A 16,465-nucleotide genomic window follows, 5' to 3' on the forward strand; every position below is an offset into this window, starting at 1 on the left:
CCCATAACTTAAACTCTCATATGGAATATCTCCATTGAAAGATTGGCTACGAATTTTGTCTCTAACCTTATCTCCTAATGATCTTGGAAGACCAGTTAGAAATTTTCTTTCCAGAAAGGTTGTTGACTATCTTCTCTAGTGTAGACTCTAGTTAGGAAGGTATCTCTATACCACCTAAAATCCGCTAAAGTTCTACACTTAAGAATTGATAATAATTCCACGGACCTATCTTTCCAAAGGGATGGGCCACCAATAAAGTGTTGGGCTATTGTAAAAATAAGTGTATTAACAGCGTCAGGAATCTCCTTATTATCGTCATTGGTAATAACTTTTCCATTGAGATTCGTTTTGACTGCACCGTAAATTTTTTATTTTTCATCATTAGTGAGATAATTGTCCCACAATCCTTTTAATTGGCCGGAAAATCCTGCCACTAGGATATCGATGATTGTTTCCTCATAACACTCATGGGATGTCTGGTATGTTGTGGCTACCATGGTCATATATTGAAGTGTATTCATGATATTGTACTCCGTTTGGGCATCTATATTCCACTCATAGATGTTATTTGCACTAAAGCTTTTGAAATTACTCTTTCCTCTCTCTTCTAATAGGAGATCTGGGGCGGTTGGTCTTTGGTAACAAAGTTTAGAGGGTGTTTTCCAATGTTTAGAATTTATAGGATTAATGTCCTTCTCAGATACTGAACCTATTTCAGTTGTATTTTCTGAATTTTGGTCACTATCTTCATTAATAACATTAATTAATTTGGAGGTGCTTCTCGTTTTCATTTTTGATGTTTCTTCTGAAGGTTGGGGAGTTTCAGGGATAACCCTAAGCAAACTATCAAGCTTATTTAATAATTCACTATTATTGTCACCTACTCCTTCCATGAGGGATTTTTTTTTCTCAGTTCCCTAATTTTTTGTTTTGCCTTATCACTAACCTTAAAAGGCTTGAATAAGGGTTTTTCTATAGGGATATATGACGAAGATTCTTCATGACTTTTCTGTTTAGGAGTTGCCTTTGTTTTAATGGATTCCCCTAAAACTTGTAGATATTTATTGGTGTAATTAGCTTGTTCCATTAGGCATTTAATGTCTTTGGAAGTTATTTCTTTGTTAACATCTTTTGTTTTGAACGGACTGGCCATGACAGGTTTATCATTACTGTCTTTGACTTTTAGTAGTTGGTATTGTGTTGTGGGAGGTAGTTCCGATTGGATTAACTCGCCATCCTTGATTTGCCAATTGGTAATGACATTAGTTGTTGAATCACCTATGTTATCTTGTTTCCACGGGTAATCTATGTTTTCTCTAATGGTATAGGCATGAAACCAATCAAAGGAAAGGACTTTGATCTTGACTCCTTCAACAAATTCATAAAATTTGTCTTGGATTTGTTTTCTATTTGAACTCTTAAAATGTTGAAAAAACCATCTCCTCTGAGGTTCATTCTTTGGAGAATAGAAGTATTTTCTAAGAGTGTCCTTATTTGATGCAATCCTACCCCGCAAGGGCATTAGATAGAAGACTCTAAGAAGATTGAGCCAGAGATGCAAAAGAAGGCCCTAGGATTCTCATGAGCCTTAGGGTAGATTTCGGGTCCATGGGCTAAGTATGAGCCCGCTTATCTTTGTACATATTAGATTAGGGTTTCATTATTTTTGCGCCTTGTATTTAGGGCTCCATAATATTGGTAAGGTACCCTAGAAATGTAGGATTTTTCAGCCCTTGTATTTTAGGGCACCTAGACTAGTTTTTGTATTAGGGGTAGTTTTGTAATTTCACATGCATTAAGTGAATATTTGATGTGTGTGATTGGAAATAAATTTAATTGAATTGGGAGAAGCCCAATCCAATTAAATTTTAGAGGGGGTGGTGAGCATTTGCTTGCTACACCCCATTGCCATATCATATAGTCACACTTTGCGCATGCTCTTCATGCTTTACATGCCTCATGACACCTAAGCACACTTTGTGGAGAATCTTGGACTTGATCTTGGATTAGTGGGCTGAACCATAGCTAAAATTCACTAATCATAATTAGTGAAATTTTGGCTCCACAAATTCAATTTCAAATTCAAGTGAAATTTGAATAGAAATTCAAATTTTCCTCCAATTTTGTGTGACACTTAGGCTATAAATAGAGGCCATGTGTGTGCATTTTTTCAACTATGATAATTTGAGAATTACACTTCAAAGTTAAGACCTCTTTTGAGGCACAAAATTTCGTGCTCCTTTTCTCCTTCTCCCTCCACTCATCTTCTCCTACCTTCAAGCTCTTATCCATGGCTTCCTATGGTGGTGAGCTTCTTCTTGACTCATCTTCTCCTTGAAGTGGCGTCTCCTCTCAACTCTTATTCTTCTCCATTCCGCTGCCATTAAATCCAATGCCCTTGTGGGGTAGGATTGCATCATTATCTATGCTAAAGTTATCAGATAACATCATAAGGTTCATGCATAGAAGAGTAGGTTAGAGATTGGATCGACTTTTGGTCGTCCTCTTGCTCTTGATTGTATGTTGTTTTAGGTATACTAGAAGTTGTGTCTAATCCTTGGAGGTTTATACTAGTAAAATGGTTTTGTGACATAGATCTAGTTAATCCTACTGGGATTGATCGAGTTCTTATTGAAAAAGACTTTCTTGCCGATTCGTATTCGGATCTTGAGGCTTCTATTCTTGAGGAAAAATAATTTCTCCTATTAAAGTTTATTTCTACCTTTCCGGAGTTATCTTGCTTAATTTGTTCTATAGTTGGAGTGGGCCGGGGGACTGACGATGTGGCCTTGTTCATGACCTATTTTTCAAGAAGAGTTACCTCATCCTATTTTATGGTTCTTGGGAGAAAAAGATTGGCCTTTTTCATATTAGTAATAAACAAAGTTGTCTCTCCTCTTTGTGGTTTTAGAAGGACTCGTGGTGCACAAGTGTTCATGACTTTGTATTGAATCCTATATATTAATGCTGCTAGGGTTGATCATTCTTTCATGTGAAGCCCATGAAAGTGGATGTTTAGGAACAAAGAGTCAAAAATATTTCTGTCCATTAGACTCATTGTTTTGTTTGGATAACAATTGAAATAGACTGAACCTTGTCCCAAGCTTGTTTCTACAGTTCCTATTAAGGAATCTTCGAATTTGTTGTGCCTAATGTATCTAAGGCACATTAATACTGCGAGATCTATGCTCATATCAATTAAAGGCTTGATGGCTACTTGTACACATCCTATCTGTAGGTATTTGTATTTTCGACTGTGTTCAAAGATTGAATTTTTGGAAAGCAAACGAAATTTTTCCCCTATGTCTTGTCCTAAAGGAATATTATTTTCTACAGATTTGCTTATGTAATCAAAATTATGTTTGCCTTTGATTGTCTCAGGGACATACAGTGAGTCCTGAGGGATTTTCAGAATACTTCAGTCATCCATATTTTGATTTATTTCTTTGAATCATACCTCTTTATCGAAGAGATTATGTTTTGTGGCGACCTTGTGAGTCTGGTTTTCTTGCTCATTGAGAAAATTTAGGTTTCTAGAGGAACTGTTTAAGGATGATGATGAATTAGAATGAAAAGAAATACGAGAGAAGGAACGTAAAAGACGCAACATAATGATTTCATCCTCTAGTATCTTTGCCTTCATTTGGTTTCATAGAAATAATTCCATAAGGTTATATGTTACTAAATTTCTTAGATATGCAAAATAAAAATTAACTCTTTTTTTTTTTGAAAAATAAGAACAATACAATTTGAATGTTACCCCTATAGCCACCAATATATTATGTCTTAATATTTTACTTGAACAATACATATTAGCCTTACTGTTCTTTCTCATTCACAGGTCTTATTGCTACAGTACCATTCAACTAAAATATCAGACTGTTGTACTTTCAAGAGTACTATTCAAACATGTATTGTTTAAATCAAACGTACTGTACGTCATAGGAAAATATTCTCTGTACGTATAATATTTTAGATCCATGAAATCAGTTAACATATGTCCTTATAGATACTATTCCTACTTTCCTATTAGGCTCTGATACTAGAGCTCAGCGGAACGAGATAAGTCGAACAAATAGGAAGTAAGAAAATAATATATGTCAATATGTATAAACTGAGATAAAACTAAAGATAAGGAGTGCAAAAAACTGTAAATGAAATTAGAATGCACGAAACATAAAAGAAATAGAAACGACGACAGAGTTGAACAGAATCCGTGAGGGGGAGAAGAGAAGAAACTGAAGCGGTGGCAGAGCTGCACAAGATCGGTCAAGAGGGAAAAAAAATATGAAATTAAAACTTTGATTTTATTGTAACAGAAAGAAAAATTTACAAATATTTTTTCTTATTATTGGCAAACAAGGCTAATATTAAAGGCACAAGTTGTGCAAAGATTTACAACTAGATAGGTTCACAACGTGAAAGCACTCGGAAGAGTATCTTATATATACAGCAATACACTGCATAAAATAATGACAAAGAAGCTCAACAACAACAAAAAAACATCACACAAAATAAAATAATGGAAAATAAAAGATTTTTCTTTTTCGAGAATCTCTTCTTTCAATAATCATATTTTTTTTCTTGAGCAAATTACATCAATATTTCTTAAAGTTTCATGTAATTATAAGTATTTTCTGCTTTTTTAACCATTACTTTTCGTCTGGTGTAGGAAATTATAATATAAGGTTTGGGGGATATTAGTGTAATGTTTTTAAATATATAAGGAATGTTAGTGTAATATTTTTAAATTTAAAAGAAGATTAATGTAGGAAAATAAAAAAGGTGACATTATGTATAATTACACAAAATCTCAAAAAGAATGTTATTATAATTTTATCTTTTTTTCTTTTATAAGTCTCAAATCTAAATCTTACTTAATAAATTCAAACTCTCCTAGGCTTCAAAATCACTTTTTTTAAACGGTAAACCTATCCAAATAAAAACTGATTCAGATTATAATCGATTGAAATAATTTAACTTTTGTAGTTGTCCCAAATTAGGACTTAATCAACCCTTCCAATTCCTTTTTTTGCAAAACAAATCGTGATGATGATAATCAAGGCATGCTGAACCAACCCACTGCTGTGAATGGAATATAAAACTGCCCAACCAACAATGTACTGGTCTCAGTGACAGATTCATTGGCCCCATGAGAGGAACTCAAATAAAGATCAGTAGAAGGTGAGGGGGAACAAATGCGTCGAGGTCCCTTAACCAGCTAGAAAAAGATGGACTTACATGGCTGGGATGATAATTTGTGTTACTGTTATGTGCGTAAAAAGATAATTAATGATATATTTAAATTCTTGTTACTGTTACGTGTTAAAAGATAAATTAATTATACATCTTAAATTTATGTTATTTGTTTTTTTACCCAACGTTATTGTTAAGCATGACAAGATAATTTGATTATATATTAATATGTATATAAACAAATTTATGCTACTGTTTGGCGTGAAAAGATAATTTGATAACAATAAACGGAATTCAAAGAGAAATAAATAAACAAATTAGTGCATGTTTGATGTGTGGTTAGAAATGTAAATTTGACGTATAAAAATAAAATGAACTGTAAAAATAAGAGTCCCTAAAAATTAAAGTAAGAGTCATGATTCTTGATGAAATTATTTTTGCCTCAAATTAAATTTTATAATTGCAAACAAAAAATGCTGTTAATTGTATCCAGCGAGGAAATTGATAGGATAAATAACCAAATTCTACAATTTAGGCCATAAAAATAAAAAATTTAAATTTAATTTACGAATGTAAAAAAATATGATAAATTCATCATACAAATAATTTAATAATTTAATAATAAGTTAATTCCTAATCTTTATAATTTAACGTTAATTTGACCATTAAATAATATGACCTAAATATTAAATTGCCCTTAAATATCATAATTTAATAATAAAATAATTTTATAAATTTAACGATAAAACTAATTTATTATACTTTGTATATTTTTAAAAATTAAATTTATATTTTTTTATCTGTTAAGATTAATTTATGACCGCAACACGCCCTCAAATGACGAATTGGGGTTTACAAACATATTTTAAACGGAGAGAGAGGAATATAGTTGCGTTACGTAGACGCGCGTGAGGTGTGAAATTGTTCCCAGGCCCACACTCCATCCACTCTGCTACTACAAGTACGCTTCGAACGTAACGCTGATTAGCAACATCATCATCGTCATCTACAACTAGTAACAAAGATCCAACAAGCAGATCAATCTCTCTCTCTGTCTCCCAATCAAAACAGACATGGGTTTGAAGGTCTGTCTCCTTAATCTATGTGCTTTCATGTGTTTCAGCGTTTGTTTTTCATCAATCATTATATGTCTCCATGATAGATATAATTGTTGAATATCATGCATATCATTCATAGCATTCAATTTTGCTACTGCCTTGTGTTCTTCTATTATGATTTTTTTGTGGGGGGTTTCTGTGCTAGCAAATATGTTTCTTCTTCTGCTATGGATTTTCAGATCCGTGTCACTGTTTAATTTGTTATGGGGTGACGAATTTCTGGGGAATAAAGGGAATTTTTGTTGGTTTTGATTGGTGGGTATTGCAGACTCATCTTGAAGTGAAAGAGATTTGATGGGGTCTGTTTTGTTTTTGTGGCCTCAGAGGATGTAGTATCCTTTGATTTGTTGGAACTTTAGATTGAGTGGCTTCTTCCATAGTTATGCCTTACTTTTGAATAAAAGAAAGTAATAGATAATTGTAATTTCTCTATGTATTCATTTAGATTTTATTAGTAATTCATGTGGACAAATGTCGATTCAGCATAGTACCATAAAATGTGATTTTTGGCTTCAGTTGCTTTAGGGTTTGTAGCAGGAATCCCTTGATCTACTGTTTGTATTGTAGACTTGAGGATACTGATTAGGTTTTTTGGGGAATTGATTGTTCTTTTATGGATCCTCGAATGAATGCAGAAGCACATGCTCTCAAATTAGTAATTTAATTTGCAAAGGGAGATTATTATACTTTCAGTGATACTGGTTATATTAGTAAAGCAATGCTTTATATAATGCTTTTAACAACTATTTATTTGACCAAATTGTGGAAAGAATCCTGGTCTTCAAATGCTGTAATTGGCCTATTCTTTTGCCTGTGTGAAATTTAATTCATCAAATATGCATCCTAAATCTCTAGGAAGGGATGCTAATTCTGTACTCTATAATGATCATGGATAATTTTTAATGTAGTTTAGTATTTTATCAGAATCTTATTTGTGTGTATGTTCTGAATTTTGAACTAGCTTTATACTTCTATGCTTGATATTGTTCTGTCAAAAAGAATTGACACTTGAAGCATCACACACTAATTGGGACATGGTCATGCAGGAGGATTTTGAGCAGTATGCTGAGAAAGCAAAGACTTTGCCACCGACTCAATCAAACGAAGACTTGCTTATCCTTTATGGATTGTACAAGCAGGCCACCGTTGGACCTGTCAACACCAGTGAGTGCTCTTGTTTAGCCAATATCAATAAATCAATGTCTTTCTACTTTTGAATTCTCACTATCAATAGGTGGTGGTGGTTTTGTAATTCCACCCCTCTTTTCTCTATTAATAGGACTACCCTTATTCATGAATTTTCTGTATGATTTACAGGCCGTCCGGGAATGTTCAACATGAGGGACAGAGCTAAATGGGATGCATGGAAGGCTGTTGAAGGTAGATAAAAGCTAGGTTGATCAATATATGTTTTGTTCTATTACTTTTATGTTTTCTGAGAGACATCAAAACTCTTTTTTGGCAGGGAAATCCAAGGACGAAGCAATGAGTGATTACATCACTAAGGTGAAACAGCTGCTGGAAGCAGCCGGCATGCCTGCTTGATAACATTGTCATGCCTTGCTTTCTTATTCTGTGCTAGAAGTTCCCAACAGTTTGGAAATAAACAATTGCAGTGTTTGAAGCTTTTATTATCATAATCTTATTTATTTCTGATGATTTAGACATGTTGCTTTGAGTTCAGTTATCTGTATCACTATTATTTGAAATGCCTGTAGACAGATGCAGAGGACCTGAAAATTTCTGTCAACTTTTTACTTAAGTTGCTTGATTCGCACTTTCCCTCTCAACTCTCGGTGATATGAATCTAAATTTCATTAGATGCTTGAGTTTGTCTTATACTTGTTGTGTTAAACAAACTCCCAAATAGTGCATATGTATTTTTAACCACACTTTGATGATGTCATGCTTGTTGTACTGTGGCATGCAATGATTTCATCTCATCAACCACAAAGGTTACTTAATTTACTTTAACTCTAGAAGAGTCAAATCTCATCTCACGCATGTAAATAAACCTGAATCCAACAGTGCTGTGTTTAGAGTCGCAGAATGAAACTTTCCTAGAAACAACAGATCAGTGTGGAGTTTATCTATGTTGGTATTGGTAGATACGTTGCACTTATATTTTTCCCAACTCTAATGAAAATTTTCATGTCTCCCGATGGAAGCATATCAAACACACTGAACCCATGTTGAATATAGCAGAGGAAATAACTGTCAGGAATTCTCACTTCTTACTCGAAAAATCTTACAAATTAAAATGAAAAATGGTCGTATAAGGACTAAATTTAACACCCCTTCAAAAGATACAACTGTAAGGACAACGTTTATAAGCAAAAACATAAACAAAATATTAGAAAGAAAACGCAAGATAATGTTGATAGTTCATAAGGCTCTTAAATTAAAAAAATAAATAAAATCGGAACATCACCTTTCATTGGAATTGTTGATATTCCAGTAAATTATAGATAAATGCCACTGATACGATTGCATGTAGTCACAATGTGATAAAAAAAAACTTTGTTGAGGTTACAATTTTCAGACCATTTTATAAAATCTTGCTTATAAAGTTGAGATGCTAAACAATTTTGCACCATAAACAAAAAGCAAGTCCATTTTCAATTTTGACGTTTCTGAATCTAATATTAGTAATAGTGTTTGTTATTTCAGGATGCATGAGATTTGATAAGATTCTGAATTTTGACTTGGTACCAAATATTCAGTTTAGTCACAATCCCACCGTTCTCTTTAGACCAGACATGAATGCAACCAGCATCCATGTTACACTGGTCCCATGCTTTCTGAACTTCCATAACCATACCTTTTCTGTCTTTTATTTAATCGATTGTAACGGACTGGATACAACGATGTGGCATATGATTATAGGCTCGTATTCTTTTATAAGTCACTAGATTTTAAATAATACTCTAGACCTGACACCACGTACGTAATACAACTATAGAAAGATACTGTGTATAATTAATTTTAAGCCGTTATAAGTGCTAGGTTTAGTTTGATGCATTGTGGTCCTGTAAAAATGCTTTTTTGAGCTTCTTTTCTTGATGCTTTATGATACAACAATGATATCCATATACCATACCATATTTCAGCCGTTATCAGTATCTCTGCTTCTTTTTCACCTCATTTTTTATTCTATTTTTGCTCTTTCTATTCTCGTCTTTTTCTCTCTTTTCCTTCCACCCCCAAAATGGAAAACTATTATTTATTTATTTATTTTGTGAGAAATCGAGGTGGCCCTTGGCAGTTAAGTAGTTGTTTTGCTAGATGTAGGTCGGTATTGTTTAAATGGAACGGCATGAATAGTTGGAAAAGTTAAGGCACTTATGAGTACAGTGAGGATCTGGAATACACATAAATTCGTCATCGATCTAACCCACAACCACATGGCCAATTATATATACCGAACAAATCTTAAATAAACACACCAAAGTAGTTGGTACATAAAAATAAACTTAGGGATTTTATATTTTTGAAAATTATTATTAATTTGGTTTATGATTTGTTCCAGAGAAAGACTAGGATGTTGTGTTGAATTGTTGGTGTATCCAAGGTAGAGAACTAATTTGCTCCTGATGTTATTGATTTTGGCATGCTTTAAGTGGATCGATATTTAAAATCTTTTGAGTATGATCGTGCTCCACCCAGTGTAGCTGAGATGTGGTAGAAAATGGATAGATATCTGCAGAAAAGTATTTTGATGCTCAAGTTATAATTAATATATGTTTTTTCTCCTTTTGAAATTGAATTTAATTTTGTCCCTGTAAAATTTTTATCTTCATAAAATTATAATGTGTTATTTTTGGGTCTGAAATAAAATTTAATATTATTTAAACTTATGATGATAATTGTTTATATCGATTAAATACTGGATGTAAATTGTAAATGTAATATTTTTTACATTGGTTAAATAACGATGCTCAAGTTAAGACTAATTATATATTTTTCTCTCCTTTATTTAAATTTATCACACTTTAATGCAATCATTAGGTGGGATCAGTCACAAGTACACAAGTCCATCTTTCACTCAAATAGCCAAGGATATGTTTGGTTTAAGAGGGTGAATTGAGGTGTTTAAGGAGTGAAAGTTGGGAGATGATTGTTTGTTTTGGGTGAATGTGCGATGCAATTTTTTTAAAATTGTGGGTCTCATGTGGGGTAAAATTTTCACTCCCAAATGAGATGAAAGGGAGTAAATTGTGTTGGCGGGTAAGAAAAAGTGACGTCTTTTCAAAATTGCCTTAGAGAAGATCTCTTGTTTCTTGTGGTTGTTTCTTTATTATTCTTTGCTTCTTTTTGGTGTTAGTGTCTCATTGGATTGTCAACTTAATCAATTATGACACTGAATTAGGTATGACACTGGATTGGAACATTTTGTCAAATTGACTACATAATTGATTGTCATGTTAGCATAATCGATTATGCATTTATTGAATCGTTCAAAATATGAAATAGTTGGTATCAGGTTTGTAACATAATCAATTATGTTTATATCATGATTGATTATGTGGTAAGATGAAGTTGCATAATTAATTATGTAATTTTCATAATCAACTAAACTAACAGTGTGATTCTAAAAAAAAATTGCCGCCTAACAAGTAGGAACTCTACGTATTTAATGGGAATAAAATTGACATTTATTTTATCTCTATTTTTTTAATCTTTTCTTTTTATTCTTTATCTACTACTAATTTAATTAAAAAAAATCGTTTCTTTTACACTTTCTTTCATCTCAATCAAATAACTTTATTTTCTATTCTCTTTCTAGTATCTTTCATATCTTTTCATTTCTTCTCATTCTTTATACTTTCATTCCTCTTCACCAGATATTACCCAAATCTTTTTTCGTCACAAATCATTTGGATATGTATTATTTCAAACAATGAGTTATCTATTTATTTCTTGACATAGGTTTTATAGGAGAGAGAATTTGAAAGACTATAAAATATTTGGAAGGATTAACAATGACTTGACATCAAATTACCCAATTGACAATAATGTTAGTAAATTCATTATAAGTATAAAAGTTATTTGAGAAAGTTTCGGACTTGAACTCGAAATCTATAATTAAATAAATTCAAAAATTCTTACATTAATTTTTCAATGAGCTGAGTGATAAAATAAATAAAATTATATATAATAACATTTAAATATTATGTCATTATATGTATAATTTTATATTATATATATATATATATTTTTTTTTTTTTTTTTTGGAATAAACTTTCAATCTAATGAAAAATTTTAAAAAAACATTATCCAAAACAAAATTTTGATCTATTAAAACATTTTTGTGTGGGGTTTGCTAACAACAACACGTACCACTTTTCTGTTTAGTTGGAGTATTTTTTTTTTAAGATAAAGCAAAATTTATTAAAAGATAGTATGAGGACAAGGAGTATCACTGCCCTTTAGTTTGAGTGTGTTAGTTTTTTTTCGATATCCGACTTGGACATAGGAATACCTTTTGTTGGCTCCATCTGCCGATCACTCACCAGAACAAGAATCGAAGAAGCCACTTCTCAGCATATAGGATCAGCATTTAGAGATTTTTTTTTCTCAGCAAAGAGAATTATCATAGATAAACAGCAAGAATCTTATCACAAGGTGTGAAACCAGATCCTTACCACCAACAATACAAATGGTAACAAGAAAAGCGCAAAAGCACTACAAAGAGGAACCATACATACGACCCTACAACAGTAAAAGCTTGAACAAAAAATCTCATCAAAGACGTTTCTTGACTGACAAAAAAAAGAAAGATTTCCTCCTTGAAAATGATAGCATTTCTATGCTCACACAACCGACATCCCCACCACCCTAGATACTAGACATCACCGATTTTCTTCCCCTTAGGTGACCACTATGTTGCCAAAAGTGAGATATACAATCCACTGATAGTAATAATTCAGATTTAATATATATGTGATAGTATTTATTGGTTAAATATTAATAGATTTTATTTATTAATTTACATTTATAGATGAGTCACATGTGAATGTGATCATTAAATTGACTCAATTAAAATTTTCTAATGATTAAAATCACCATAAATTGTCAATAGAAAATTCTCAAGAAGAGGTTTAATTGTTTTCTTTGACCTGAGATTGTCATAATAATTAACAGGTTATTTGTTATGTTTTAATTCCGGACACTTAATGCTTTAGAGCACTTGTTAAATGAATATTGGATATGATTATGATTAAATACATGTAGAATTAATGATTAATCAAGAAGGAATCTATCAACTCTTGGTAATGAGTTTGAACTCTATGAATAAAACTATATCATGGCTAAGAAAATTAAATAAAAGAAGAAATGAATTTCTTAAGTCATTATAAGTTAACTAAAAAAAAGAGTTTGACAATAATACCATACTCTAGAATTAACCTAGAAATGTAAAGATGAAAGAAATTATTGTATTATTCTTCTAATGGTTATTGAAAGCAAAATGTTACTTCATACTATCCAGATGTTAAGCAGTGTTACTAGATGTCTACCTTAACTAATGTATTAATTTGATTAATATATTACTAACTTAGTATTGAACCTACGAGGTCACACATAAACGAGTGTTCTAATCTCTATTTAGGAAATTATTTTAATATTTGATGATCAATTAAATTAGAGAATTTAATATAATCAAATGATTAATTAATTTCCTAAGTGGAATATTATTATATTTTTTGCTAACACAGAAAATATAAATAATATAAATATTTGGTAAAAGAAAAGAAACAAACCGGAGGATTTCATGTTTGTAATTTGGTTTGAAAAGCTCTTACTACAAGTTGGACTTGGTTTATTATTTTTCAAATTGCTAAATTGTTAGCAACAAAAAATAACAAGAAGCAATATTTTAAAATGGCTTAAAAGATAAGATAGCTATTTCGATTTTATCACAAATCTATTATCTTCAGCGTGCTATTAATACAACCCTAGGCTGCACGTTGAATAGACCAGTTATGACTTTTCTTCTCATTCTCTCATAGCACCAATTATTGTTCCACCTGTTAAAATTGTTAACGAATAGAGATTAGTCTCGATTGCAGATACACATGAAATCTTTACATTATTGAAAAAAATATTGCTTTAAGAGCTCATCCATAGGTACACATTTAATATGTCATCTATTTAAATGCAAAATAGATCTTTTTTTATTCCACTGTATGTTTTGAACACTTTTTATATTTCTTGACAAAAGGTTGTCCTTGGTTTAGAGCCTATTATGTGCCAGCTTCCAAATCAAGCATTTAACCTTAGATGGTGTCGTTACCTTCCACATTATGATGAAGAAATTGTTGTCACCCGAGCCTTGTCCCTCACACAATTAAGTAGCTCATAAACATTTTTAACTAAATAACCATGATCGTTGGTGTTGTTCCATTGCCATTCATCCAAAGCCCCTTCTCTCAGTTATATCCCACCAATAACCTCCCATAATTGTTGTACCAAATCAAGTTCCCACACAAACCACTCCCTCCTCCATTATAACTTCCAAGTCCCAATACTAAAAAAAGGGCTTTCTACGACGCAGTTTTTACAACGGTAGTTATGTAACCGTCTTAAAAATATAGGCGGTGACATTTTGGTAATTTGAAGCTGCTATACGAAGACGGTGTTACTTAAACCCGTCTTAAAATTACTTCTTCAACGACGGGTACTACAACACTGTCGTAGAAAGCTCAATGGCATTTTTTTAAATTTAATTTAAAATTATTTAAGACGGTGCGAACTTGCACCGTCTTTGAAGCCAAGAGAGACAACGACGATCATACTATAAACACCATCTTTAATTGGTAGACATAAAGTGTTTAATTAAAATTAAAATATGACCTGTGGCATGCGCTGTTAGTCGCTTTTCACGACGCGCTATAGGAATTATACATATTTTCATGTTTAGCTTGATTTTATACAATAGATGCTTCCATTTTTGTGAATTAACGTTGAAACCACTTCAATTTCAGGCTAAAAGAAGAGAAGGTTCAAGTAGCTGGTGTCTCGCTAAGCGAGGGATATCCGCTTAGCGAGTAACATCCGCTAAGCAAGGCATACAACTCGCTTAGCGTGTTGGGAAATCCTAGAAAAGGATCAGTCATAGATGTGCTCACCCAGCGCGTTGCTAGCTCGCCTAGCGAGTCGTTTGTTTCTTCTCGCGCTTAGCGCGCCCAGCTCGCTAAGCCAAAATTCACTTACTCTCACTTAGCGAGCTAGTCTCGCTAAGCGAGCCTTTAGAAGCTGAAACGTCCAAGTAGCCTTTAAAACAAAGAGAGCCAAGGGGAGTTGAAAGGAGAAAAAAAAAGAGTAAAAAAATAGAGCCAAGGGAGAAGCTGAAGCGACAAAAATTGAGCCACCAAGAGAGTTTAGGTTAGAGGAGTGAGATTATGGTTCTAGAGGTTGAAGGAGACATCCCCAATCCTTCTTAGCCATTTTCTTCCACTTAAACTTTGTTCTTCCTTGTATTGATAGTTCATTTCTTGTAATGGAAGGCTAAACCTCTTGGTTGGGAAGTTCTGCTGAACCCTTGATGTAATATTCTTCCACTATTTTTTTAATGTTGTTTTTCTGTGTTCATTGCTTCTATCTATGCTTATTTTTACATGCTTGTGGCTTGATCACCCATTTGTATGTATAGTTAGGATTTTTAGCATTGGAAAATGCTTTAAAGCCTTAGAACTTGGTAGAGCAAGCTAGAAAACTGTATGTCTAGGAATGAAGTGCAGCGATCTAGTTCATATTATGTTGTAGACTTAATGCAACTCTTTTAGGCTGAGTTTGTTGAGGAAGAAAAGAAGACAAAGAGTGAGTTGTCCAGAGAAAAGAAGAAGGAGGTTGTCCTATATACAGGGAAGGAAGCACCATACCCTTTGGTTCCGTCCAAGAAAGACAAGGAACGACACTTTGCTTGTTTCCTTGATATCTTCAAGAAATTGGAGATAATTATCCCCTTTGGAGAAGCCTTGCAACAAATGCCACTCTACTCCAAGTTTCTTAAAGATCTGTTGACCAAGAAGGGCAAATATATCCACAGTGATAATATTGTGGTGGAGGGAAATTGCAGTGTTGTTATCCAAAGAATCCTTCCACCTAAATACAAGGATCCAGGGAGTGTTACAATCCCTTGCTTTATTGGTGCCGTGTCAGTTGGAAAAGCTCTCATTGACTTGGGGGCCAGCATTAATTTGATGCCTTTCTCCATGTGCAGAAGGATTAGTGAGCTGAAAATCATGCCAACAAGGATGACATTGCAACTGGCAGATCGGTCTATTACAAGACCTTATGGCATGGTAGAAGACGTTTTGGTCAAAGTGTGGCAGTTTACTTTCCCTGCAGATTTTGTAATCATGGACATTGAGGAGGATGCTGAAATCCCACTGATTTTGGCCCGTCCCTTCATGTTAACTACAAATTGTGTGGTGGATATAGGGAAAGGTAATCTTGAAATGGGTGTAGATGACCAGAAAGTCACATTTGATTTGTTTGATGCAGCAAAGCAGTCACTTGACCAGAATGTGTGTTCTAAGATGGACGAAATTAAGAATGAGATGGCTTAGATGGCTAGAGCCAACATTGCACAAGACCCTTAGAGGTAACATGCGTCAAGCTAATGACGTTAAAGAAGTGGTTACTAGGAGGCAACCCAACTTTTTCCTTGTTTTCTTAATCATTGTTTTCTATACATCACTGCATATAGTTAGGCTTCAACTTGTTTGTGATTGCTAGAGTAAGAATTCAGTCTCTTTTGTAAGATAGAAGGGTTGGAAAAAGCTTCTCTGAAGTTATGGATGAGGAAATAGCTAAGAAAATTTTTCAGTCATCCACTCACTTAGCTCGCCCTGTGTGCTAAGCGAATCTTACTTCGTGCGCTGAGCGAGTTGTCACTTGCGCTAAGCGCGCCAACCCCCACCCATTGGCTGAAGGGATCTCGCTAAGCGAGACAGTTGCGCTAAGCCCAAAAACCTCTCTGGAATTGCAATTAATGGAATTGGGATAAGCGAGCCAGCTCGCTAAGCGCAACCCAGTGTTTCGCTAAGCGCGTCTATGCGCTAAATGCTTATTACTTTTTGCCTGAACCCCCATGTTAATTGGGCTAAGCGGGTGATACCCGCTAAGCCCAAATATCTCTCTGGAAT

At 33.4% G+C, this 16,465-nt stretch overlaps 2 protein-coding genes across 3 annotated transcripts; both read left to right on the plus strand.

Moving 5' to 3' along the window:
- Positions 1–6,182: 6,182 nt before the first annotated feature.
- Positions 6,183–8,076, plus strand: LOC100500327 (uncharacterized). 2 transcript variants are annotated; one of them, NM_001249479.2, is made up of 4 exons: positions 6,183–6,281; positions 7,361–7,478; positions 7,632–7,694; positions 7,780–8,071. In NM_001249479.2, exons 1-4 carry the CDS (start codon positions 6,270–6,272, stop codon positions 7,857–7,859), a joined length of 273 nt encoding a protein of 90 aa, NP_001236408.1. In that variant the 5' UTR covers positions 6,183–6,269; the 3' UTR covers positions 7,860–8,071. The 2 variants fall into 2 exon arrangements, with proteins under 2 accessions (NP_001236408.1, XP_006577780.1); XM_006577717.3 differs by lacking the exon at positions 6,183–6,281 and having other exon boundaries at positions 7,334–7,478; positions 7,780–8,076.
- A 6,640-nt stretch (positions 8,077–14,716) lies between these two features.
- LOC102668858 (uncharacterized) lies at positions 14,717–15,886 on the plus strand. The gene is made up of 2 exons (XM_006579065.1): positions 14,717–14,728; positions 15,101–15,886. The coding sequence occupies exons 1-2, from the start codon at positions 14,717–14,719 to the stop codon at positions 15,884–15,886; spliced, it is 798 nt and encodes a 265-aa protein (XP_006579128.1).
- Positions 15,887–16,465: the final 579 nt, after the last annotated feature.

This window comes from Glycine max, chromosome 4 (genome assembly GCF_000004515.6).
Source record: "Glycine max cultivar Williams 82 chromosome 4, Glycine_max_v4.0, whole genome shotgun sequence".
Lineage (NCBI taxonomy): Eukaryota > Viridiplantae > Streptophyta > Magnoliopsida > Fabales > Fabaceae > Glycine > Glycine max.

Coding starts and splice junctions, on each gene's coding strand:
- LOC100500327 (NM_001249479.2), top strand. Junction 7,479..7,631: donor CGTTGGACCTGTCAACACCA/GTGAGTGCTCTT, acceptor TATGATTTACAG/GCCGTCCGGGAATGTTCAAC. Junction 7,695..7,779: donor TGCATGGAAGGCTGTTGAAG/GTAGATAAAAGC, acceptor CTTTTTTGGCAG/GGAAATCCAAGGACGAAGCA.